The sequence below is a fragment of the Elephantulus edwardii genome, unplaced genomic scaffold, assembly GCF_000299155.1.
Source record: "Elephantulus edwardii isolate Elephantulus edwardi_28Jun2011 unplaced genomic scaffold, EleEdw1.0 scaffold00152, whole genome shotgun sequence".
NCBI classification, from domain to species: Eukaryota; Metazoa; Chordata; class Mammalia; order Macroscelidea; family Macroscelididae; genus Elephantulus; species Elephantulus edwardii.
Window position 1 is genome coordinate 4,329,396 of NW_006399902.1, and position 23,728 is coordinate 4,353,123.

The 23,728-nt window shown below is 49.3% G+C and overlaps 1 protein-coding gene across 1 annotated transcript; it reads left to right on the forward strand.

The window, feature by feature from the left end:
* The first annotated feature begins 598 nt into the window (after positions 1 to 598).
* On the forward strand, positions 599 to 23,427 carry SERINC2 (serine incorporator 2). Its single transcript, XM_006894943.1, has 10 exons — positions 599 to 656; positions 10,034 to 10,195; positions 11,965 to 12,155; positions 12,610 to 12,689; positions 13,044 to 13,181; positions 14,360 to 14,529; positions 16,279 to 16,369; positions 16,627 to 16,768; positions 21,988 to 22,200; positions 23,292 to 23,427. The coding sequence occupies exons 1-10, from the start codon at positions 618 to 620 to the stop codon at positions 23,425 to 23,427; spliced, it is 1,362 nt and encodes a 453-aa protein (XP_006895005.1). The 5' UTR covers positions 599 to 617.
* The last annotated feature ends 301 nt before the right edge of the window (positions 23,428 to 23,728 follow it).

Genomic DNA, 23,728 nt, shown 5'->3' on the forward strand with positions numbered 1-23,728 from the left:
AACTCACATCTGTCAAGCACCCACTTTGTAGTCTCCCATTTACCCCTTTAACACCCAAGAGAAGTAGGTACGATACTCTCAATTTACAGATGGGGAAACTGAGGTTCTGGAAGTGAAGTGACTTCTCTAAGGTCTTATCACTCCACACTTAGGTATTGAGCACAGGCTCGGAGCCAAGGAGTTGCCAGTCTGAGGCAACGCCTTCTTGGCCTCTGCCCTCAGGGCTGACAAAAGTCATGGGGTCATGCTATGGCCCTCCCCTCCCCTCCCCTCGAATCTAGGTCTCGTTAATTCCAAACCTATGCTTTGGATAAGGACACGAGTCTGGACCTGAAATGGGTTGGGCTGCAGGGTCTGCGGGGTTCGTCAGAGGTCTGTCCATTCCCTTTTTCACAGCCCAGTCCTGTGCACCTGCCCCAGGTGATCCCGGGGAGGCGCCGAGCAGCCACGGAAAACCCCGAAGAGCTTCGGCAGGTGGGGCGGGGCTGCCCCTCCCCGCGGACGTGGGCGGGGCCAGCGGGGCGAGGGCGGGGCCAGCAGGGGCGGGGCCAGCCCCTTGCCCCGAGCCCCGCAGATCTGAGGCCGCAGCGTCGCTCCGGGGCCCGCGTGCAGCCGGCATGGGTGCCTGCCTGGGAGCCTGCTCCCTGCTCAGCTGCGTGAGTCTCACCCCACACCCTGGCCGCCCGCGCCGCTGGCCGCTGGTTCGGCCTCGCACTTTTTCTTAGCTTCTTCCTCCAAATAGTTTCTTCTCTTTCCTTCTTACAGACTTGTCTTTAGGGACCCGCGCTCCCTCCCAGACTTGGTACCCTTTTGCGCTCCTTCTGGGCTGTCTGGGGACAGCGCCCTGGGCAGCTGGTGTCCAGGGTTCGGGTTACCGCGGGGGAGGGGTTGGGACAGAAGGAGGAGGGGAACGTACTGGGCGGACGCTTCCCGGAGATTGGGGACCCCGAGACCCAACGCCTCTGGTGGGACAGTGCCGAGGCCCCAGCCCTCTCTGCAGCCCCACATCCCGCAGCGCCCGACTTGAGTCCGCGGAGTGCGCCTTTTCTGGTCTCTGCTGCCCTGGCGCTCCGGCTCTTTGTGTCGCCAGCCGGGTCCCTCTGCCCCGGTGCCCTTTGGCGTCCCGTCTCCCTGCCTGACTTACTTTCTGTTCGTATTTGTCTGCTTTCTGTCTCTTGTCTGTTGGTCTCGCTGATCGTCTTTGTTTGTCGCCTTTCCGTCTGTCATTGTCTGCCTCTGTGGTTCTGTCAGTTCATCTTTCTCCGTGCGTCCTTGTCTCTGTGCCATTCAGTCTGGCTCACGCTGACTCCTGGGCACCTCTCCAGCTAGCCCCAGACCCTTCCCTTCTGGAGCTTAGATGGGGTGGGGAGGAGCCCCCATTTGATCTTTCTCTGTCACCTTTGGGTGAGGTTGGGGCAGGTGACTAGTTATTACCTGGACTAACTGGGTTGGGAGCACAGGAATTTGGGGAAGAGCTGGAGTTGGGGGTGACTGGTTGCCTGCAGAAAGGAACCTCAAGGGGGGCCTCCCGCCTCGACTTTGGGGCTGCAGCCAGCACAGGGGAGGGGCTTCAAGCAGACCCGGCTAGGAGGCCCCTGCCTTTCCCTTTTCCCAGCCTCCTCTTTTTCCTGTTTCCCTCATTAAATCTTTCTGAGGTTCTTTCAGGCAGCCCCTCCTCCTCTGGCTCTACACAAAGAGGAGCAGAAAGGGAGAGGGGGTCCTGTGGCTCAATCTTAGGACTTGCTTTCTTTGTCCTGGTTTGTATGTGTGTGTGTGTGGGGGGGGGTGGTCTGGGAGCAAGGGAACTGGAGTTTCATCAAACAGCCCATTCCGAAGGTGCGATCTATACAGAAGAGCGCAAAATGGGCCCCTGGACCAGCCTCTTATTCCTTCTGGACCTGTGTTTCTCTCTCTGAAGTGTGGATGTGGGGGGTGGGGGAGGAGGCATCAGTGCTGCTGCTCTGAGGTCCCTCTGGCTACGAAGTCCATAGAGAATTGTGCTGCTAACCCAATGGCAGAACTTCTCCAGCTGCTCCGAGGGACTGAGATGGGCAGGCTCCTTCCATGAGATTTGGAAACCACTGGAGGGCCAGTCAGCTAGGAATCGTAACTGACCAGATGGCAGAGAGCATTTCCACCCATTTGATTAGAGTTTCTTCTGGTTGGGTCTGCTTGGGGCAACCTGCCAATCAACAGGGAAGACCTGCCAATCCCCTGTACCTCCACCTCCCCATCTGTAGGCTGCATGCAGTATTAGCCCATAATGCTGTTGGGAAGGTAAAGTGCCCAGTAGTCACCAAGTGAATGCTCATTAGAACAGGAACTATTGTTACTCTCATCTTGGGAACAGTGGGTGGAGAATTCCCAGTGAGTCAGAGAATCCTACTGTCAGAGAGACTATGAGGCACCTGGCAGCCTGCACACACCCTCGTTTTTATTGATGAGGAAGCTTGGGCCCAGAGAGGTTATCTAACTTGCCTAAGGATGCACAGGGAAGGATGGGAACTTGTTCAGGATTGACATTGAGCCCCTGGTTCAGGCGTCTGTTTTCACCTCCTTTTCTCCCCCACATCCTGGATGCCCGAGGGATTGGCCTGGTCCATGGTAGAACTGAGAGTTACTGAGTGCCTTTCTCTTGAGGTGCCCACCTCTGTCCTTTTCTGAGCCCCTCCTATAGGTCAAGTCTCCCTTTGGATTTTTCTCCAGGCCAGTGGCATTACAATATCATTTGCTGTGTCCTTCTGACAAATCCAGCACTCACAGCCTAGGGCTGTAGTCAATCTACTGTGTGTGTGTCCTTTCACTTATTTCTTACAACCACCAACCCCAGAAGCAGTTAATCTCATTTTCACTTATCAGATAAGAAAACTGGATCAGAGAGGGCAGCTGATTTCCTCATACACCAACCTCCTCCTCCCCCCCCAACAAAACCTAATCCACTTCCTTCAGGTTGGTAAGGACTCATGGAGACCCTCCACTGGGTTTCAGAGCCTGCCTCACCTTTTTCCTATGGAGTGGCTGATGGATTCTAAACACTGACCTTTCTGTATGTAAGTAGCCCAACATGTAGAGCCTAGTGCTCGTATGGGAGCTACTGTTACAATCATGTGGGTAAAGAATTCTCAATCATGGAACCCTACAGTGGCACCTGACAGCCACACAGTGTTAAGTGTGAAATTGAGTGCTACTGGACATCAAAAGCACCCTGTTTCATTGGAGATTTGTCCCAGAGGGATGACCTTCTAATGAAGGGTTCCCAGGCATTGTTAGGATAATATTTTTTGGATGCTAGGTCAGTGAGGAATATTTTGAAACCTTCCCAGCCACACCCTGTTTACATTGGCCTATTGTGCCTATTGGTCGGTTTTTGTATTGGGCTGAAACCAAGCCCTGTGGACGTTGGAAGATAAGATGGGCCCTAATAAGAGATAGCATCCTCTGATGCTAGTTACTGGCTGGAGGGTCAGCTTTCTTATATTTAGTTGTTGTTATGTGCTGTCGAGTCGCCTGCGACTCATAGTGACCCTATGAACAACAGCCCTAATCCTGTGCCAATCTTACTGTCTCTGACACACCTGCCCCCATTACCCCAGTCACTGAATCAGTCTATCTCATCGAGGGTCTTCCTTTCCTGCACTGTCCCTTCACCCTCCCAAGCATGACATCCCTTTCTAAGGATTGATCCCTCCTTGCAAGGTCAGAGGAACCTTCAGAATCTTTACCTCTAAGGAGAAGCTTGGTTTCACCCTCTCTAGGATGAACTTGTTTGTTCTCTTATATTTAGAGAGCACCTAAATATTTAGGCCTGTAAATATGAAGGGGGCTTGGGTTGGCTGCACTAGGCTTGAATCCTAGTGTGTGCCTCTTTTCAGTGTGTGACAATATGCTGCCACTTTGCCTCTCTGTCCCTCTGTCTCCTTGTTCATGGAGGTAACAGTGACACATTCCTCTTGGAATGCAGTGAAGATGAAGTGGGCACACTAAGATGCTTAGCACAAAGTTGGCATGTGTTAACCTTTCCATAAACATCCCATAGTGGTAAACTGCATGAGAGACCGCATAGGAAGTAGTGGTGGAACCCAGGGCTGTGTGACCACAGAGCCTGGGCTCTGAATCTGAGGTCCTGCCTCAGATACCCATTTTACAGGGGAGGAAACTGAGAACGAGGACCTGCATTCTTCATACTGCGTAGGAAAAGTAAGTGTGTATGGAGTAGTTTGGGGCTGATTTCTCTGTTTTATTTCTAGTCCTGGGAAACTCATCCACTTGTTATGTGCTGTCGAGTCACCTGTGGCTCATAGTGACCCTATATACAAGGTGAAATCAAGTATCTCCTTGGAGGCTAGGATTTTGAAGCTCTGACTCCCATACTTTGGGCACGTGGCCAAGAGGGACCTTGGAGAAGGACATCATGCTTGGAAGGGTGGAGGGACAATGCAGATAGAAGAAGACCCCAGGTGAGGTGGATTGATACAGTAACTGGGGTAATGAAGGTAGGTGTGGCAGAGTCTGTGAGACTGGCTTGGGATAGAGCAGGCTTTAGAGCTATTATACATAGCAGTGTTGCTATGAGTCGCAGGCAACTTGATGGCACATTATAACAACAAGGGAGAAGGATTGGTCTTCCACTTTGGAAATAACAGACCTTCGAAAACTCTATGTACAGCCACTTAGGGGTTGTTTTTAAAGTCTGCAGGGCACATCCCATCCTTACATAGGCCAGAAGAGAACTCTGGCCCTAGCCTTCAATCCTTCCAGCTGTTGAGCCATTGTTGTTGTGTGTCATCGCATCAGAATGGACTAGCAGCTGATCCTCCAGTGGGTTTTCAGAGGCGGTAAGTTGCACTGGAGGAAATTGCCCATCCTCTTGTGAAGCAGCTGGTGAATTCAAACTGTGTGTCTGTGAGATTGCAGCACAGCTTCTTACCACTAGGCCAACTGAGCCATTAGTAATTCTAGTAAATATCTCCTTGGCCCAAGGGCCAACCAAGAGTGAGTATAAACTGCTCAGTGATAACCTGTTCCTACAACCCAGACGACTCACGTTGCCCAGAGCTGTCTGGCAACCACACAGTGTGCCCTGGGAGATAGTGAGAGCCACATCCGGGTGGTGTGCAAGCTGCAGAGGATGACGAGCTGTCTTCCTGGTGGTTCTTCACCAGAGGGGAGCAGGACACGCTGGATATCCAGGAACCTTGCAACGCTAGGACTCTGGCTAAGACCCAGGGCTTCGTAAGTCCTGTGAGCTCTCCGTTCCTGGGCTCAGCCACTGTGAGTGTCCTTGTGGGTTACCACTGAGACTTCTCCCCAAGTCTCTCTATTTTTTTTGGGAGAACATAGAGAGGGAGAGTGGTTGTGTTCTTAGTGCAGGAGCGGGTCTCTGGTCTGCCCTGAGGCTAGTTCATGTTGCTACAGAGGCTGGTGACTTTCGTCTTTCCTGAGAGATGATGTTCATCTTCCGCAACATCCCATGGAGTAAAACGGCCACCAGTGTCCCCATCTGTCGGACATTTAAGTTTTTGTTGTTTTTTTGAGATCGTAGTACATTCATAGAACTTAATGTTTTGTGTCTAGTTTTCTTTTGACTTAAAAGATGTAAAAATCTTCCACTTTTTTGCACTTATGGAACCATAAGTGAATAGACTGAGGTATCATTGCCACATAACAAAATGCACCTATTTTAAGTGTAACCTCCACATCTCTGTTTGGCAGAGAATTCCCTGTTATATGAGCACTGAGATGTATCTGACAAGCATTTAGTTCTTTTTCCCCCCTGCTGTTTCCTTGTTGTGAACACAGCCACAGAGGACTTCCGGGTATGTGTGTGCATGTGGACACGTGGCCGTCCTCTGTCCCATGGGCTGGGATTTCTGGGGGAAGAGGCTCTTGTAGGTTGGAGCCCCATAGGTGAAGTAAGGGGGTCAAAGTATCTGAATGTTTCTAAGGAGGCCCAGTGTCCCTCTGGAAGCAGCTGGGAGCAAGTGTGTATTTTTTCTCTTCTTGGCCTGGCCTTTTCTGGCTGCCAGCCAGGCCCTTGGAATTGCTGAGGTTTCCAGTGTCAGGAACACCTGGATTTTGATCTCCAAGAACTAGGGTGAACTGAAAGGCCCAGTTCCCAGCTTTGCCTTCATCTCAAATATCCCAAAGGGAAATTGTAACAATCTGGAGTCAGGGCTTCACCTGGTCACCCAGGTGCCCGGCTGTAAGGAGCAATGACTTTTGAGCCTCCTCGATATTCTCTGTCCTTGGAAGGGTTACTTTGCAGTCGGAGTGTTTTCAAACTAAGTGAGATTTCTTCTAACATAGTCTGTGGGATGTTGAGCTGCTGACCCAAAGACCACACCTCTCTGGTGGTCTGAATCCTCCAGCAGATTTGAAGAAGTGGAGCCATCTGTTCTTGTGTGATTTTCAACCTCGGGAACCCGATAGAGGGTCAGCTATGATTCGATGCCAGTGCAACAGCGATGAGATTGATGAGATCTTTCAGTGAATTAGTGTGGTGAGAGGTACAGACAGACCTGTACCTCCCCAGCTTACTTGCTATATGACCTTGTCCCTGCTACCTCTCTGGGACTGAGTTTACCTACCTGTAATAGCACTTATTTCATAGTGTCAGTGAGACTTACTATAGAGCAAATGTTTACCACAGTGCATTTGGTGACCCCAAGGGTTACCAAGGGCTAACCCTTGGTGAATGGTGGTGACCACTATTATTATTATCATCAGCACTGCTGTGTGCTCTCTGACAAGTTTCTTGGCTTCTCTGGTCTCAGTTCTGATCTGTAGAGGGGGAATGGTACTTGCATTATCTCATACGTAGAATGTTCTTTATGGTTACAGAAAACTTTCCCAGTGTTCTATAAACATTTGCTTATCTTCTCACCTCCAAATTGTGGCCATGGGTAGGAGGCAGGCTTGAGGTCAGGTCAGGGGTGGCAGGATGAAAGAAAGGCCCTGTTTTCATTTGGGCCATGAGGAATCCTTCAGCCCACATTTGATTGTGCATCCATGCTGTGCTTGGCATTGTGGGTGATAGAGAAATGGGTCAAGAGCTCCTGGGTTGTTTCTAGTCGAGGGAAGCAGTGATGGAGGAGGGAAGGCGACTCCACCCCAGGTCAGACTGTGCTGTTTTGTGCCATTCCAGAGAGCTGTGGGCTTCAGATGAGCAAGAGGCTATGTTAGCATGCTCTCTACAAGCCGATTTTTTTAAAAAAATATAAAACAATTCCTGTTCTCCTGTCTTAAAACTCTCATGCGGTCACCTCCTGCTCCTGGATGAAAACCAGGGTTCTGTACATGCTGTCAAGCCAACCTGTCCCATGTCACTGTTCACTGCCAGCCACCAACTACCTGCCCACAAAGGTTTTGCCACAAGATCTTTTTCCTGTTCCCCAAATGCCTTAGCCTCCCACCCAGAGCCCCTTCAAGCTTTGCTCTGTCTTCTGGAACACTCTTCTTCCTCTTTTTGTCTGGCAGGCCCCTCTTCTGTTTTGGGTTCTCAACTTAAATGACACTTCTTTTGGGGGGCTGTCCAATTTAATTGAGGCCTCCCCGATTAGTTCATCTCCCAGCAGTGTGTCCATTTTATTATGACATTTGTTTAGTGTATTTCCTGCCCATGGAAGCTCTGGAGGGCAGGCCCACAGTCTCTTGCTCTCCAGACCCTTAAATAAGCACCCAGTGAGGAGTGTGTTTGTTTGAGGAAGGTGGTTTCCTCAAAGGCTGAGCTGGGGAGCCACATCCCAGAGGCCCAAGTCTGCTTTTTGGGGAAGTGTGGGTAGTGAGTACCCCACTGTGGGTAGTGTGGCAGGCAATCCTAACCAATTAACTGCCTGCCAGTTAGTTACCACAGTGCCCACTTGTGGGACAGTGTAGAAGACCCCAGGCGGTCCCCAAGGTTGTAATCTTTGGAAAAGGGACTGCCACACCTTTGTCACAGAGTGGCTGGTGGGTTATAGCTACCTTCTTTTCAGTTAGCAGTGGACAAGTTAAGCCACCAGGGTTCCTTGGTGTGGCATTACCAATCTTCAATATGAATCGAAGCTCAACATCAAGAAAACAAAGATTCTCACCACTGGGCCAATTATGGATGGTGACGAGATTGAGATTGTTAACAGTTTTAGTTTGCTTGGTTCCACAATCAACATGATTGGTACCAGCAGTCAGGAAATAAAGAGACAAATTGCATTGGGAAAGTCAGCTGTCAGGGACCTCTCCAGTGTACAGAGGAGAAACGATGTCAGGCTGGAGACTAAGGTGCACCTGATCTGGGCCATAGTCTTTGCAGTTGTGTGCTATGCATCAGAGAGCTGGACAGTGACTAGGGATTATAGAAAGAGAATTGATGCCTTTGAGATGTGATGCTGGAGAAGAGTGTTGAATATACCATGGACTGCTAGGAGAACAAACAGGTTTGTCCTAGAGAGGGTGAAACTGGGTTACTCCTTGGAGGCAAGGATTCTGAAGCTCTTGCATGTTGCAAGGAGTGACCAGTCCTTGGAGAGGGACATCATGTTTGGGAGAGTAGAGTGACAGTGCAAGAGAGGAAGACCCTCCATGAGACGGATTGATTCAGTGATTGGAGTAATGGGAGGAAGTGTGTCAAGAGACAGTGAGGTTAGCACAGGATCGAGCAGGGTTTAGGGCTCTTGTTCATAGGATCACTACGAGTCGCAAGTGACTCGAGGGCACATAACAACAACTACAAATTATTCCAGTTAGTGGAAGAGATGAGACCAGACACTTGCTTAGGCTAAGGAGTCAAAAAACCACCTTAAACTCATTTCCATCAAGTCTGAATCGACTCACAGGTGACCCTCCAGGGGGGTTTCAGAGGCTGTAAACCACACAGGGGGAGATTGCCTTTCTCCCTCAAAGCTTTCAGTGGATTTAAACCACCAGGAGGCATCTCCTTTGGGAGAAAAGGGCTACATCACCACCTACTGTCCAAAGCTGGTAAAACGCCTGAGAGGAAATGATTAGCTGTCCTTCCCAGAAAGGCCTGGATGGAATTCACCAGCTGCTCTGTGGAGAATAGGCAATCTCCTTGTGATTTATAACCTAAAAAAAGCTCTCATGACTGTCATCTATAAATTGGTTCTAGCTTGACAGTAAGGAGCTTTCAAAAGAAAGATTCCACAGTGAACAAAACTGACAAACATCCCTGCCCTGTAGTTATTAAACCAGAATGGGGAGGCAGATAAAGATATATAAAATATGCTGTGTCTCATGATAAGAAGGTTGAAGACAGTTTCAATCTCTTCTCCATCTATCATGATGTTGCCTATTGGTCCAGTGGTAAGAATCTTTGTCTTCTTTAACCCTCTACAACAATTGCTTCAAGTCCTCCTCCGTTTAGCAAGCAAGACTGTGTCATCTGCATAACGCAGGTTGTTGATGAGTCTCCCTCTGATACCTATGCCACATTACTCTTCATAAAGTCCAGTTATTATAAATTCTTACAACTGTTTAATTTGGTTGTAATTTGTAGAGTTGTGCCACTAACCTAAAAGTGGTTCCCCTCTGGTGGTTCGAATTCACCAGATAGTTGTGTGATTTACAGCTTCCAAAAACCTTCTGAAGAGTCAGCTTTGAGTCAGTTTCCATTCTATGGCAATGAGCTTGAGGAAGGTTGTTTTTTTGGTTTTGTGTGTGTGTGTTTGTTTGTTTGTATGTTTTCCCTGTGGGAAGTAGTTGCTCTTATGTTTTCATTTTATAGGGAAGGAAACAGATTAAGAGAGGTTAAATAAATTGTCCAAGTTCACACAGCTAGCAATGAAAGAGCTAATCTCTGTGTGTGTATGCATGCATGTATGTATGTATAAAGAAGAAGCACTGTGACACTCCCCTCACCCACACCCCTCAAGCTCTCTCTAAGTCCCTATAACATGGTTTGATTCTGGCTTCTGCTCCTCCCTGGCTCTGGGGTGCTGTGTGACCCAGTCTATCTCTCTGAGACCTGGTTTTCTCATCTCATCCCCTTGCTGTGGGCTCTAGGGTTAAACAGTAACATGTGTGCTCTGCCCCCTTGCAGGCATCATGCCTCTGTGGCTCTGCCCCCTGCATCCTATGCAGCTGCTGCCCCTCCAGCCGCAACTCGACTGTGAGCCGCCTCTTCTTCACGGTCTTCCTCTTCCTGGGGGTGTTGGTGTGCATCATCATGCTGAGCCCGGGCGTGGAGAGTCAGCTCCATAAGGTGAGTGGGGAGGTCAGGAGCGGGGAAGACTCCCTCTGCAGGGCCAGCCTCTGGTGAGGAGTTAGCTGCTCCAGGCCACAGAACCTGTGCTGGGGTCACAGCTAATCAAGAGCTGGGCATGGGATGTCCCAAGTATTGGTCTAATAACATTCTGTGCTTCTGTCCTGTCTCCTATTTAGCTGCACAGTGTCTTGGGTCTTTCAAGCTTGCAAGCAGCTATTCAAGGCACAATAATTTGCCTCTATTCACCTGAAGCAGTAGAGGAAGGGGAGTCAGGAATAAGAGGAGGATATGGAATATATGGCTAACTTCATCCATGAACAACGGCCTCCTCTGCCATAAAATCAGAACAACTGGATTATGCCTGGCTCCCATTACTAAATATTTAAAGAGTTTAAAGAAGAATCTTAATCAAAAGGGGAAGAATGCGGAACAAAATTTTAAATTCTCATGAACTTTAGATTTTCTAGGGCCATGAGGTGGGTGGATGAACTCCTGAAACCATTGCTCTGAGATAATCTTTGAGCTGTAAACCAAAAATATGCTCTAATTCAGAGGGCAGAGCAGGACTCTGGTTCCTTTTAGGAACATAGTGATGAACACATGACATTTGTACAGAGTTCTGGAAGTCCACAGGTTGTGGATCTGTAAAAGGCAACCAGTGTGGGGCTCGAACTCACAACTCTGAGATTAAGAGTCTACAGACTGAACTAATGGTAGCAGGTCACCATTAAAAACTCAGCCGATTAGGGACCAGGGAGTTCATGTTCAAGAGAGAGGAATGATTCAGGAACGGAAGGTGAAAATGAGTGTTCTACTTGAAGGATGTAGTCAGTGTCACTAAATTGCACGTAGAAACTGTTGAATTGTGCATTATGGTGTATATTCTTAACAACAACAAAATCAATAAAATTGAAAGACATGAAAGAAGGGGTGACCAGGAGTGTTGGGACACATCCATGCTCCAGGTCCAAGGTTGGTGATGGAGGTGTTTATGTGTATAGGCAGGTGTTTGAGCATCATGTGGGGATTCTTGTTCTTGTAAACTGTAGTTTTCCTGGAAAATCTTATTATGTGGCTTCTTTAGACACCAACAAGGGCCTGTTTCCCCCTCTAATGCTCATACACTGTTTGGCATCCCCCGCTCTTCTCTTCATCTCAGTGTGTAGACACGCAGCATTCAGGTCCATGGTTTACCTATTTCCTGTGTGTGAAGGTATGAATCACCTGGGAATTGGTTAGAAAGGCAGATTCTCAGACCCAGCTTGACCAGTTATTGTGGAGTCAACTCTGATTTACAGGCCCCAGGTGTGTCTGAGGAGAACTGTGTGCTCTGTGGGGTTGTCAGTGGCTGGGTTTTTTTGGGTGTAGATAACAAGGCCCTTTTTCCAAGGTGTCCCAGGGCGGACTTGAACCTCCAGCTTTTCCGTTTGCAGTGAGGATCTCTTGAGTTTCCCAGGCTCCTTAGGGGGTCCTGATGTAAGGGGTAGGTGAGCAGCACTCTAGAGAAATCTTCATTTAGACAGTGCAATGTGCTGCTGAGATTATGGGATGAAGGCAGGGAGGTAAACAAGATATAACCCGCTCATCTGTCTCTGGTGGGGATTTCGCTCCTCCAGTTTCAGCTTGGGAGACAGGTGGGGACTCCGGTGATGGAAAGGGAGATGGAGGGGCGATGGGGAGAAGGCAGCGTGGGTCTCCAGCTCACACAGAGCCGGGAGGGTTCTGTGTGGAGCGGGCTTGTCAGCTTGCTCCATCTGTCTCTACAGCTGCCTTGGGTGTGTGAAGAGGGTGCCAAGAACCCCATCATCCTGCAGGGCCACATCGATTGTGGCTCCTTGCTCGGCCATCGCGCTGTCTATCGAATGTGCTTCTCCACAGCCGCCTTCTTCTTCTTCTTCACTCTGCTCATGATCTATGTGCGCAGCAGCCGGGACCCCCGGGCTGCCATCCAGAATGGGTGAGGACAGAACTCCTGGGTCCCCCTCCTCTCTTTGGTTCCAGAGACACCCCCCCTTCTCCCAGATAACACCCTCAGACTCACCAAAACCAGGAGAGTGCAACCCAGAGGTCAGCTCATTCAGTTATTCCCATTTCTCAGATGAGAACAATAAAGCTCAGAGATGGCAACAACTCATGTAAGGCAACATAGCACTTTAATGCCACATTTGGGGCCAAGGGCAGGTGATCCTTCTCACCCCTGCTCTGGCCCCCCTTCTGCCCGTGAGGATGGTTCTAGGATGAGGACACCTGTCTATGTCCAGCAGACAGTCAGATAGACCCTCTTCACCTCTCCAGCTACCTGTTCCTGGGCTGCAGTCTTGGGAGCCAGGCCTGGTGTGGCCTCAGGTTCCCCTCTTCCAGCTCAGTCCGATTCTCCATTCCTCCTCTGTCATCCCCCCTCGACCCCGTAGGTTCTGGTTCTTTAAGTTCCTGGTCCTCGTGGGAATCACAGTGGGTGCCTTCTACATCCCTGACGGCTCCTTCTCCAACAGTAGGTGGCCTTGGGGAGTGGGAGGTGGGGTTCTAGGTGTGCAGCATTGGTGGGGGCTGCCCTGGCACACAGCTCCTGGGTGGCAGGCTGTGTCCTCATCTTCCACTCACTGCTCAGCCACACAGCACCTCAGGATGGGGTGGGGAACTGTCTTAACTTCATCTCTCTATGCTGCATGGCCCGTGCACGGCTGAGGGCTCCCTGAGGGCAGGACTTTGGCTGCGACCATGGAATGAATAAATGTGTCTAAGAGGGACGCCATGGCATGTGTGTCTGTCCCAAAGCCTGACGGTGCCCAGGCTGCTGCCCCTCACAGGGGACCTCCTGGCCTCACTCTCTGCTCCCCACCCACAGTCTGGTTCTACTTTGGTGTCGTGGGCTCCTTCCTCTTCATCCTCATCCAGCTGGTGCTGCTCATTGACTTTGCGCACTCCTGGAACCAGCAGTGGCTGTGGAAGGCTGAGGAGCGTGACTCCCGCGCCTGGTACGGAGGTCAGTGCCAGCTTGCCAGCCTCCACATGGGAGGGTGTGGACTCAGGGCGGGTTCTGAGCTACCTGAGGGACTCGGGGGCAGGATGGCGGAAGTTAAATGAGAGCCAGGAAGGTGTCTAGAGTGGCCTCTGTCTTTGGGCAGAAGATGAACTAAATGTCCAGGGAGATGGAGAGAAACTGGGCAGGGGAAGAGGGGACTGAGAGGACCAGGAGGAGCCACCTGGAATGACCTGAGGGGTCATCTAGTCCAGGAACAAGACCCTTTTAGGGGTACCCAATGTGTAATTGGTTCGTTCTTGGCTATGATAGAAAAGTTGGGAATTGAGACCTACCCAAGTGCAGGAAGGGCTGGTGATTTGCTTTCATAAAGATTATGGTCAAGAAAACTCAATAGAGCAGCTCTATCCTATAACACGTGGAGTCGCTGAGAGTCAGCATTGACTCGATGACCTCAGGATGATCCCAGAGGAGGTGAGCGAGCGAGGGAGCGAGTGAGAGAGAGTGTGTGTATGTGTGCGTGTGTGCACAGGAGTGACACTTCAAATGACACCTGATCACTGAACATCAACGACGGAGTCTCCTCCCCAGTTGCCTCCGTGTTGTTAGCCCCTGACAGTGTGTGCTGCCCCAGAGGGCTTCGTGCACTGCCATCTTCATATGAGACGTTCACCAGGTCTTTCTCCTGTGGAGTGATTGGGTGGGTTTGAACGGATAACCTTTCAGGTAGCTGCCATCCTCAACTATTATATTTCCAAGCTCCTCCTATTCCTTTGGTTTCATTTTAATAAGACTGTTAGCTGAATTTTTTTTTAAATGGATGCCTTATTTATAGCAAAAGAGTACTAGTGGCGCTGTACTTAATACAGGCGGCAAGTGAAAACCTGGCTATCGGAATCTGCCAGTTGCTTCTTGGGAGAAAGACAGGTCATCTCCTCCTGTAAAGATTTACTGTCTTGGAAACACAATAGAGAGGATTGCTCCATGTTGGAAGTGATCAACAGTTGTGAGTTGTTTGTGTGTAGTATCTGAGACATTATGGTCCAGGAGTTCAGTGGACGGGGCAGGAATCACAGGGGTGCTGGTGAATAACTGAAGGCCTGGAGAGGAAACGAGGCCTTGGAGAGGGGTTAGGGCTGCGTCCTGCCTCCCGTCCCATGCCCGCTGTCCCTCCCGCCCAGGCCTCTTCTTCTTCACCTTCTTCTTCTATTCACTGTCCATTGCGGCGCTGACACTGCTCTACATCTACTACACCCACCCCGGTGCCTGCCATGAGAGCAAGGTCTTCCTCAGCCTTAACCTCACCTTCTGCTTCTGTGTCTCCATCATCGCCGTCCTGCCCAAGATCCAGGTGAGCCTGCCTGTCCCTGCCTGGTGTGGGGGACCCCTCTTGGGGACTCCAGAGTCCTGGCCAGGGGCTCCCAGTCGCAGAGACTTGGGTTCACAGGGTGGGCTTTCAAGACAGCCTCCCCAGATTACAGTCTCTTGCATCTACATGCTGGCTAGCTTTAGGAAAGTGTCTTAACCTATCTGTGCCACTTTTCTTTAATGTAAAAGAGGGGCAATGCTAATATACTCTCTGGAGTTGTCAAGATGGACATCATATTTGTAAAGCCCTTAGAACAGTGAAAGGCTAATAGATCCCAATCAGACGTTGGCTGCTGTGACCACTGTTGTTTCTGTGGGAGTCAGGAGAAGGTTAGGAGAGTCGCCGAGTGACTTGAGTGGTGGTGTGGAAGGTGCAATTCCATGAAGCCCAGTCCGGGAGCAGCTGGTATAAGGAGCTGCTGCTCCTGAAGTTACTGTCTTGTTCAGAGAGTCTCAGGAATCCAATGGCTCATCACAGTTTGGCCACCAGGGGTTTTCAGGTAGTTTAGCTTAGTCTTTGGGGCATCAGAGTGGAAAGGTAGGAGATGACCCTTCTGGTCCATTTCCTAGTGTGAAAACTGAAGCCCAGAGAGGGTTGCCTCGGGTCACAGCACTTTGTGTTCATTCAGCAAAAACCTTTTGAGCACTTCTGAGCACCAGACTCTCCTCTAGATGTTGGAGATACAGCTGTGAGGTGGAGAAGGGGAAGGAATAGCAACAGGTAAGGGTGATTGGCATCTCTTGTGTCATTTAGTCCACACACCACTTTACAGATGAGCAAGCGGAGGCTTAGGGAAGTAAAGAGACTCGCTGGAGTTACTCAGCTAGTCAGGAGGGGCCTGGGATTTGAACCCGGGCAGGCTGACTCTAGAGCTTGATTCTTAATCCCAACATTTGGGTTTGCATATTTCACTATGTGTATCGTCAGGAGCAAGTGTGGACAAAGCAATAAGGGTATGACAGACAGGGGAATTTTGGATAACAGGAACCCTGGTGGCCTGGTGGGTAGGACATTGCACTGTCAACCTGAGGGCTGGCAGTTTGAATCCACCAGCTGCTCAAGGAAGAATGATGGGAAATCTCCTCCCATGTGATTTATAACCTCTGAAAACCTATGAATTGGTTTGGACTCGATGACAATGAGTTGTTGTGGTGTGTTTTGGTTTGTGGATTTTTTGTTTGTTTGTTTGTTTTTCAATATGGGCAATAAAAGGATGTGACCTTAGGGTACATGGGAGGCAGGGGAGGGACCCTCTGGCCTCATTAAGAGTCCATTGTGAGCTGAGTGCTGGATACGGAAGAAGACCTGCCTGCTTGGAGGGACAAGTCAGGGAGGAAGCATAGCAAGTACAAAGGCCCCGAGGTGGGAAAGCTTGGGTGGGTTCTGGGGAGAGAGAGCACCATGGCTGGAGTGTGGCCGGCAGGGAGGATCAGGAGATCAAGACAAGGACAGTCCAAGGAGGCTGTACTCTGAGTGTGACGAGACTCCACCCTGAGGGTCCTCAGGGATGGATGTGGGAGTAATTCAACAGGAGGCTAGAAGAAAGGAGAAGGAGAATCAGAACTTTACCTTTGGGTAGACAGGGTGAGAGTGGGCGGCCTGGTTGTTGTGGCTCCCCAGTGGGGTAGGTGGGGGAGAGTTCGGAATGGTCTCCGATTGGGAGCGGGTGGGGGCAGGCGAGGTGTCCCTGTCCCTGGCAGGGGTCTTACTTGTGAACTTGCTCTTCACCAGGAAGCCCAGCCCAACTCGGGCCTGCTGCAGGCCTCGGTGGTCACACTCTACACCATGTTTGTCACTTGGTCGGCCCTGTCCAATATCCCAGGTCAGTACAGCGTCCCAGGGCTCTTAGAGGCCTGGCCTTCTTCCTGGGCTGGTCAAGCGACAGAGATGCTCAGCTTCAGCTCATTTTGATATTCAGTCCTTCAGGGAAAGGGGGAAATCCCTTATGTTTCTGGAATTCTCTTGGGAACCGCTGGCCAATTGTCCGTCTGTCCTTTTGGGCTGACTTTCTGTCCGTCTCTAGCTGGTTGCTCAGACCTGGCCTGCCTGGGCTGAGGGTGACTGTGCTCCTATCCCCAGACCAGAAATGCAACCCCCATTTGCTGACCCATTTTGGCAACGAGACGGTCCTGGCAGGCCCCGATGGTTATGTGACCCAGTGGTGGGATGCACCAAGCATCGTGGGGCTCATCATCTTCATCCTGTGCACGCTCTTCATCAGGTACGGTGGCAGGAGTCGAGGTCTGGTCTTGAGAGGGGGGCAGATTGTGACCAGAGGCTCAGAGCCAGAAGGGAGGGAGGACATGGAGCCCAGATGTCAAGCTGGAAGGGGTCTTCAGCCAGTAACACATCCAGTGTGCACACTGTGCTGGTGGGAAACTGGAGACCCTCAGGGAGCATGCTGGGAGTGGGAAGCAGAGGGAACTAGAACCCAAGACCCTGCCTCCTGGCCCCGAATCCTGGCTGTGTGTTCCAAAGTTAGTCAGGAACGAGCAGCTGTGGGGTCAGGGAACATGCCGGGCTGTGAAAGGTCACTGCTGTGTGATCTAGGGCAAGTGGCTTGACTTCTCTGCACTTTAGATTCCTTTCTGGTAAAGAAGGACAATAACCTCCACTTCCCAGGGTGGCTGTGACAGCATAAGCTCACTTGAAAAATGACAGCCTTGCACTTCAGATCACTCGGTAATTCACTCGTAAAGGAAAACTAGTAGATGGTTATTGTGGAAGCAGGTTACCTGTGTTTGAACCTGGCAATTGCTAGCTGCGTCATCTTGGGAAAGTCACCTAAGGGGGGGAAAGTGTCTCAGTTTTCCTATCTGTAAAATGGGGATAGAAACAGTAACTACCTCATTGTGTTGTTGGAAGGTTAGAGATGAGTTCATGTGCACAGCACTTTAAAAGGACTGTGGCAAGTAAAACACCTCATTGCTGTCCAGTCAGAACTGCGCAGGAGGAGACGCCAGTGTTTATCCCTTGGAGCCTCTGGTGGATTTGAAACTCCAGAGACACTCAGCTTTTGTGTTGATCACAAGGAGGCACCTAGTCGCCCTGCTTTCTTGTGGCTCCACTGGCCTGGCAACAACCCAGGCTCTCCTCGCATCAAGCTCCTGCCAGGGTTTACTGTGGCTCTTCTGAGTCTCCCAGTTAGGGCTTTGGCCTGTAATCCTTCCCATTCTGGTTATTGTTCTGCTTCACACAGGCAGTGCATCTCCTTAGACACTAGGCCACCAGAGCTCCCCCTACCATGGTAAACAGCAGGTGCTATGTAAATGTTTGCTCTTATTTCAAGTTGCTGTGAACATTTATACAACTGAGTAGTGTGAGTCCTAGATGTGTAAGGGTCATTAGACCATATTAAGTATAATTATTGTTTACCAATACTTCAAGTGCCACTTTCTTACTCTCCCCTTGACACTCCGAGGGAGGGAATCTGCCGCGCACCTGTGTTCTCACCAGACTCTACCTTGAGGAGTACTTCAGTCCTAAGAGCAGCACACCTGTCTCTGGTCTCCTGATCTAGAATGTTTTGAGGCTGTTTCACATTTTGTTTTGTTTTATATTAGCCTTTATCAAAACATTTTCTCCAGATTAAGCCTGCCTAGTTCATAAACACCTCTCTTCTTTGCCACCTCATTTGATTCCATCTTCAACGTGGAAAGCCCTTTCTTAACTCCATTTTATAGATGAGGAAACTGAGACACAGGGAGAAAGAGCCACAAGCTGCTGATTCTGAGACCGTGAGCATTCAGTGACCCTGGAGCTTGAGCATACTTGTCCTGATCTCCACCTCTCTATACGCCATTTCTACCCTCAGTGCCATATCTGTGCTTCTTGTGTTCCTATACTCACACCTCCCATTCTCACACTGTGGCTACTGGGTAGAACTTTGAGAGCTCAAGGCTGCCTATTAGTTCTAGGTGTGGTTTTTAAAACTCAGGAAGCTGAGAAGCATAAGCAGCTCCATGAGAACAGAATCCATGGACCACATAGATCTGGGCTCAAATGCAGTAGATGTCAGCAGATATTTGGTGATTGAATGGAAGGGTGGTTTTGCTCGCTCTGCAGAGGGGCCAGCTGAAGTCAGCAAGACCTCTTGATGCAGTGAGTTTAGAATCCCTAGTCTCCTTTTCCTTTCTTTGAAATGTAAGGTATTTTTCTTCAAAATTTTATTTGTGTATGTTAGTATTAAACAGGGCTTGTGTGTGTGTGTGTGTGTGTGTGTGTGTGTGTATGAAGTGTGATTTTAATGAGCCAACTAGTCAGGACAGTGCAGGGCTGTGGGGCGGGAGGACAGAGAGCATCACCCTCCGGGCCCCACTCAGAAGGCAGCGATTAAACAGGGCTCTAAACCATTCTTGGTTTAGTCCTGGATGATAAAGCAAAACCAGAACAGATTTGAATTTGCAAAATGTGTGTGAACCAGAATAATAACCAAGACAGGAAAATGATCATGGGCTAAGGTCTGCTAGGAAGTCAGTCTCTTTCTTAGGAAATATGGCCAGGGTGCATGATGCATAGCTGTCAGATTTCTTGAACAGAGTCGGAGGTGATAGTGCCCTACACAAAGATGGGGCCTGGCAGCCCTGCTTTTTGTGCGTGTCATGCTCCACAGTCCTGGCAATACCCAGGCTCTTGCATCAAGCTCCTGCAAGGGTTTACTGTGGCTCTTCTAAGTCTCCCATTTCAGGGCTTTGGCCTATAATCTTTCCCATTCTGGTTACTGTTTTGCTTCACACATTTTTTCTTTTTTACTTGTTTAGCACCTTTTTTCCCCTTTTCTATTTTATACTAGTTTATTTACAAATTTCTAATACATTGTTTTGGAGAACAGATTCTTTCAATTCCCCTCACCTCCTCCCATCAAATGGTACACCACCATGATTCATCCCACCTCCCCCTGCACATCTTCATCCCTTGCAAAATGGGCAAAAGACATGGAAATAATTTTCACAGAGGAAGATATTCTAATGGCAAACAGACACATGAAGAAATGCTCCAAATCACTGACAATAAGAGAGATGCAAATCAAAACCACAATGAGGTACCATCTCATTCCAGTATCAGTGGCAGAGTTTAACAGGGCAGCAAGTAATAAGTGTTGGAGAGGATGTGGCAAGAAAGAAACTCTTATACATTGTTGGTGGGATTGTAAAATGGTGCAACTATTCTGGAAGGCAGTTTGGCACTTCCTCAAAAGCTGAACATAGAAATTCCATATGACTCAGCTGTTTCACTACTTGGAATGTACCCTGAGAAATGAGAACTGAGGCACAAATGGAGGTTTGTACACCAATGTTCATAGCAGCATTATGCACTATTGTAGAAACATGGAAACAGATCAAATGTCCAACCACTAACGAATGTATTGAGAAATTATGGTACATTCATACAATGGAATACTATGCAGTACACAGGAGCAATGATTTTGTAAATTATTACCTAACTTGCAAGGGACTGGAGAACATTATTCTGAGTCACTAACTCAGTCCCACAAGGATAAATATTGTAGAAAACCATTATTGTAGAATGAGTATAAGGATCCAAGAGGCATGGGAGAGGGTGGAAGCAGAAGGATGAGGATGTTCACACAAATTTTTGAAATTCACGTCTGTTTGATTTCATTTGACTGAAACCATCAGCCATGGTTGGACTGGTTCAAACTGGTTTGAAGCCCTGCTATTAAAACACTATAAAAACAGCAACAGCTTGTTACAAAAAGCAATGACATATAATCATCATTATTATTATTATTGTTATTATCACTTTTCATGTAAACATGAGGGGAGAGTAGATAATTGGCAAATGATCAAACAGGAAAACTTAACATGAGCATTATTCATTATAAGCATTATGAATTAATGAGTTCCTGGTAGGGAGCTTTGATGGCATAGTGCACACTATGTTGCATTGTTAACCTAAAGGTCAGCAGTTTGAATCCATGAGCTGCTCCTTGGGAAAAAGGGGATCAGTCTCCTCCCATAAGTATTTACATCCTCAGAATCCTGACAAGAGTCTCAGTGAATTGGAGGGGACTCCATGGCGAATCTGATAGGGTGATTGGCAGGAGTTGGAACTCAGAAAATAGTTATTGACTTGTCAAATAAACAGTCATATAATCAACAACAAGACTCAATGCATTGCCATAGAGTTGGAACCAATGAATAGGTCTGGTGGTTTTTTGGAGGCTGTAAATTGCATGGCAGGAGATAGCCCATCTTTCTCCCGTGGAGCTGTCAGTGGATTCACATCCTCCAAGAGGTGCCACTGTTGGGTTAACAGTCAGCTCTTCATGGACAATGCCACCAGATAATGTTATGTGCTGTCAAGTTCGAATCAGCTCATAGCTGGCCTCCAGTGAGTTTTCAGAGGCTATAATCCACAGGAGAGGAGATTGTCCATCTGCAGGGCAGCTGGTGGATTTAAACCTTGTACTTTGAGGTTGGCAGTACAACTCCTTACTCACTAGCCCATCAGAACTGCCCTTAATCACAGAATGTTATTGTTATGCTATTGAGTTGAAACTGACTTGTAGTTGATCCTCCAGTGGGTTTTCAGAGGCTCTAAATTACACAGGAGGAGATTGCTCATCTTTTCTCTTGGGGCAGCTGATGAATTGGAACCATGTACCTTTGGGTTGGCAGTACAACTCCTCAGCCACTAAGTGATCAGGGTCTCCCTTAATATAATGCCTTTGTTGGGGCAATTCTCAAACGATATCTCTGATATCACACGCAAGCAAGATCTTGCTGAAGAGTATCCAAAAGTGACTAGAACAATACATCAGCAGAGAACTTCTAGATGTACAGGCTGGATTTAGAAGAGGCTGTGGCACTAGGAACATAATAGCCAATGTTAGATGAATTTTGGCCGAAAGCAGAGAGTACCACAGGAATCTGTGTTTCAATGACTATGCAGAGGCATTTGACTGTGTAAATCACAATAGATTGTGGCTAATCTTGATGAGAATGGCAATCCAAAAACACTTGAGAGTGCTCATGTGAAACTTATACTTGGGCCAGGAAGCAGTAGTCAGAACAGAGCAGGTAAATACTGCATGGTTTTTAATATAATAGTGACCATTTACTTGGGTTTTACTCTGTTTCAGCATGATGCTATAGACTTTGCATGATTTATTCCATTTAATCCTCCTGACCTCTCTAAGAGAGAGACCTATTTTCCTGATTTTATAGATGAGAAGTCAGAGGATCAGAGTTTAAATGTGTTGCCCAAGGTCACATAGGGGATTGGGGCAGAGAGTTAGAACAGTTGATTTCTGGCTCGGATCTAACTTCCTGGTCACTGGCCCTCGAACTCTGGAACCACCCGCATCGAGTTATGTTATGACTGATGCCATAGTTCATAGTGACCCCTGGCCGCTGCCTGCCCACTCAGCTTAGACAGAAGCCTCCCTGACAGCCTGTCTGCCTCATGTCCCCACAGTGTGCGTTCCTCAGACCACCGGCAGGTGAACAGCCTGATGCAGACAGAGACGTGCCCGCCCATGCTGGATGCCACCCAGCAGCAGATGGTGGTCAGTGAGGGCCGGGCCTACGACAATGAACAGGACGGTGTCACCTACAGCTACTCCTTCTTTCACTTCTGCCTGGTCCTCGCCTCCCTGCACATCATGATGACACTCACCAACTGGTACAGGTGTGTGGTGTGTGCACACGGCAGGGTGGGCAAACCGGGGTGTGCAGGGTGGGTGTGCCCCACACTTCCTTTCTCCTGCCCATCGCGGGGTTTCTCCTGGTGCCTAAGCAAGGCTTGAGGGTGGGTGTCTCTCTAGGACCCTCCGTAAGGCAGGCTTACCTCACCCCTGCCCCAGTTTCCCTGTTCGTCTTTTATCCACTCAACTCTGGATCATTTACCAAGTGGAATAATGGTGGGGTCACAGGGTGTGGGCTGGGCCTGTGCAAGGGAGCAGAGGCTCAGGGATGCTGGCTGGGGTGATCGGGTCAGATTTAGGTTGGAAGGAGGTTGGAATTAGGAAGTGAGGTCAGGGTCAAAGTCACAAGATCAAAAAGAGAAGATATGAGGTCAAGGCTCAGCCTGGGTCTGGGCTCATATAAATTCATGAATTCCATCATTTGGTTAGAACTGGGGTTAGGAGGTCATAAAGCTTGGATTATAATGTCAAATTCAAGGGGTTTAGAACAAGATAACCAACCCAGGTGTAGTAGGGTTACAGGGTCAAGGGTCATAATTGTGGTCAGAAATACTAAAAATGGAGTCATAAGGTCAGGAGTTGGATTGGGATCTCATGATCAAAGATCAGACTAAAAATTCCAGGAGGTTACAGAATTGAGATAACAGGGCCAAGGTCTCATTGGGGTTGGGATTGAGGTCAGGAGTCAGTTTTGTATTACAAGGTCAAGAGCCGTGTTCAGGGTCCCAAGGCCAAGTGCTCGAGATGAGGATGAGGGCTACAGGTCTGTGTTGGGTGTCATCAGGTGATTTTGACTCTCAGAATGCTGTGGGCCACAGTGGAACTGCCCGAGGGGCAGCCTTAGCTGTGGTCTTTACAGGCCTAATTGCCAGATCTTTTTCTCTTACTGAGCTGCTAGGTGAGTTCAAACCGCCAATGTTTTAGTTAACAGCTGAGCACTTAAGTGTTGCAACACCAAGGTTATGGGGTAAGATGCAGAGTTGGAGTCGGAAGTATAGCTGTGGTCACAAGGTGAGGAGCCAGGACTGAGGTCACAAGATTCAAGGAGGCTCAGGGGGACAATGGTGTGTTTCAGACCTGGCGAGACCCTGAAGATGGTCAGCACGTGGACCGCTGTGTGGGTGAAGATCTGTGCCAGCTGGGCTGGGCTGCTCCTCTACCTGTGGACCCTGGTCGCCCCCGTCCTCCTGCCCGGCCGAGACTTCAGCTGAGGCCGCCAACCTGCACCCGCTTACCTGGGGCCTGGGCTTTCGGAGGCAGCCAGCCCTCTCCTCATTCCCTGTCTCCACCTCCAGGACTCCCCCCAGGCTGGGCCCCTCCACTCTTAGTGCCTTCAACATGAGGAGGACCAAGCTCATGCCTGAGCCGCCTTTCCTGCAGCCCCCAGACCCATGGAGCTGCCTCTTCCCCATGACCCCTGGTCCACACTCAGCCTTATGGAGAAAAGGGCCCCCTTGTTCTGAGACTCCCCAGGGGACAGGGTGAAGGAGAAGACTGCTCACAGTTTAGGGA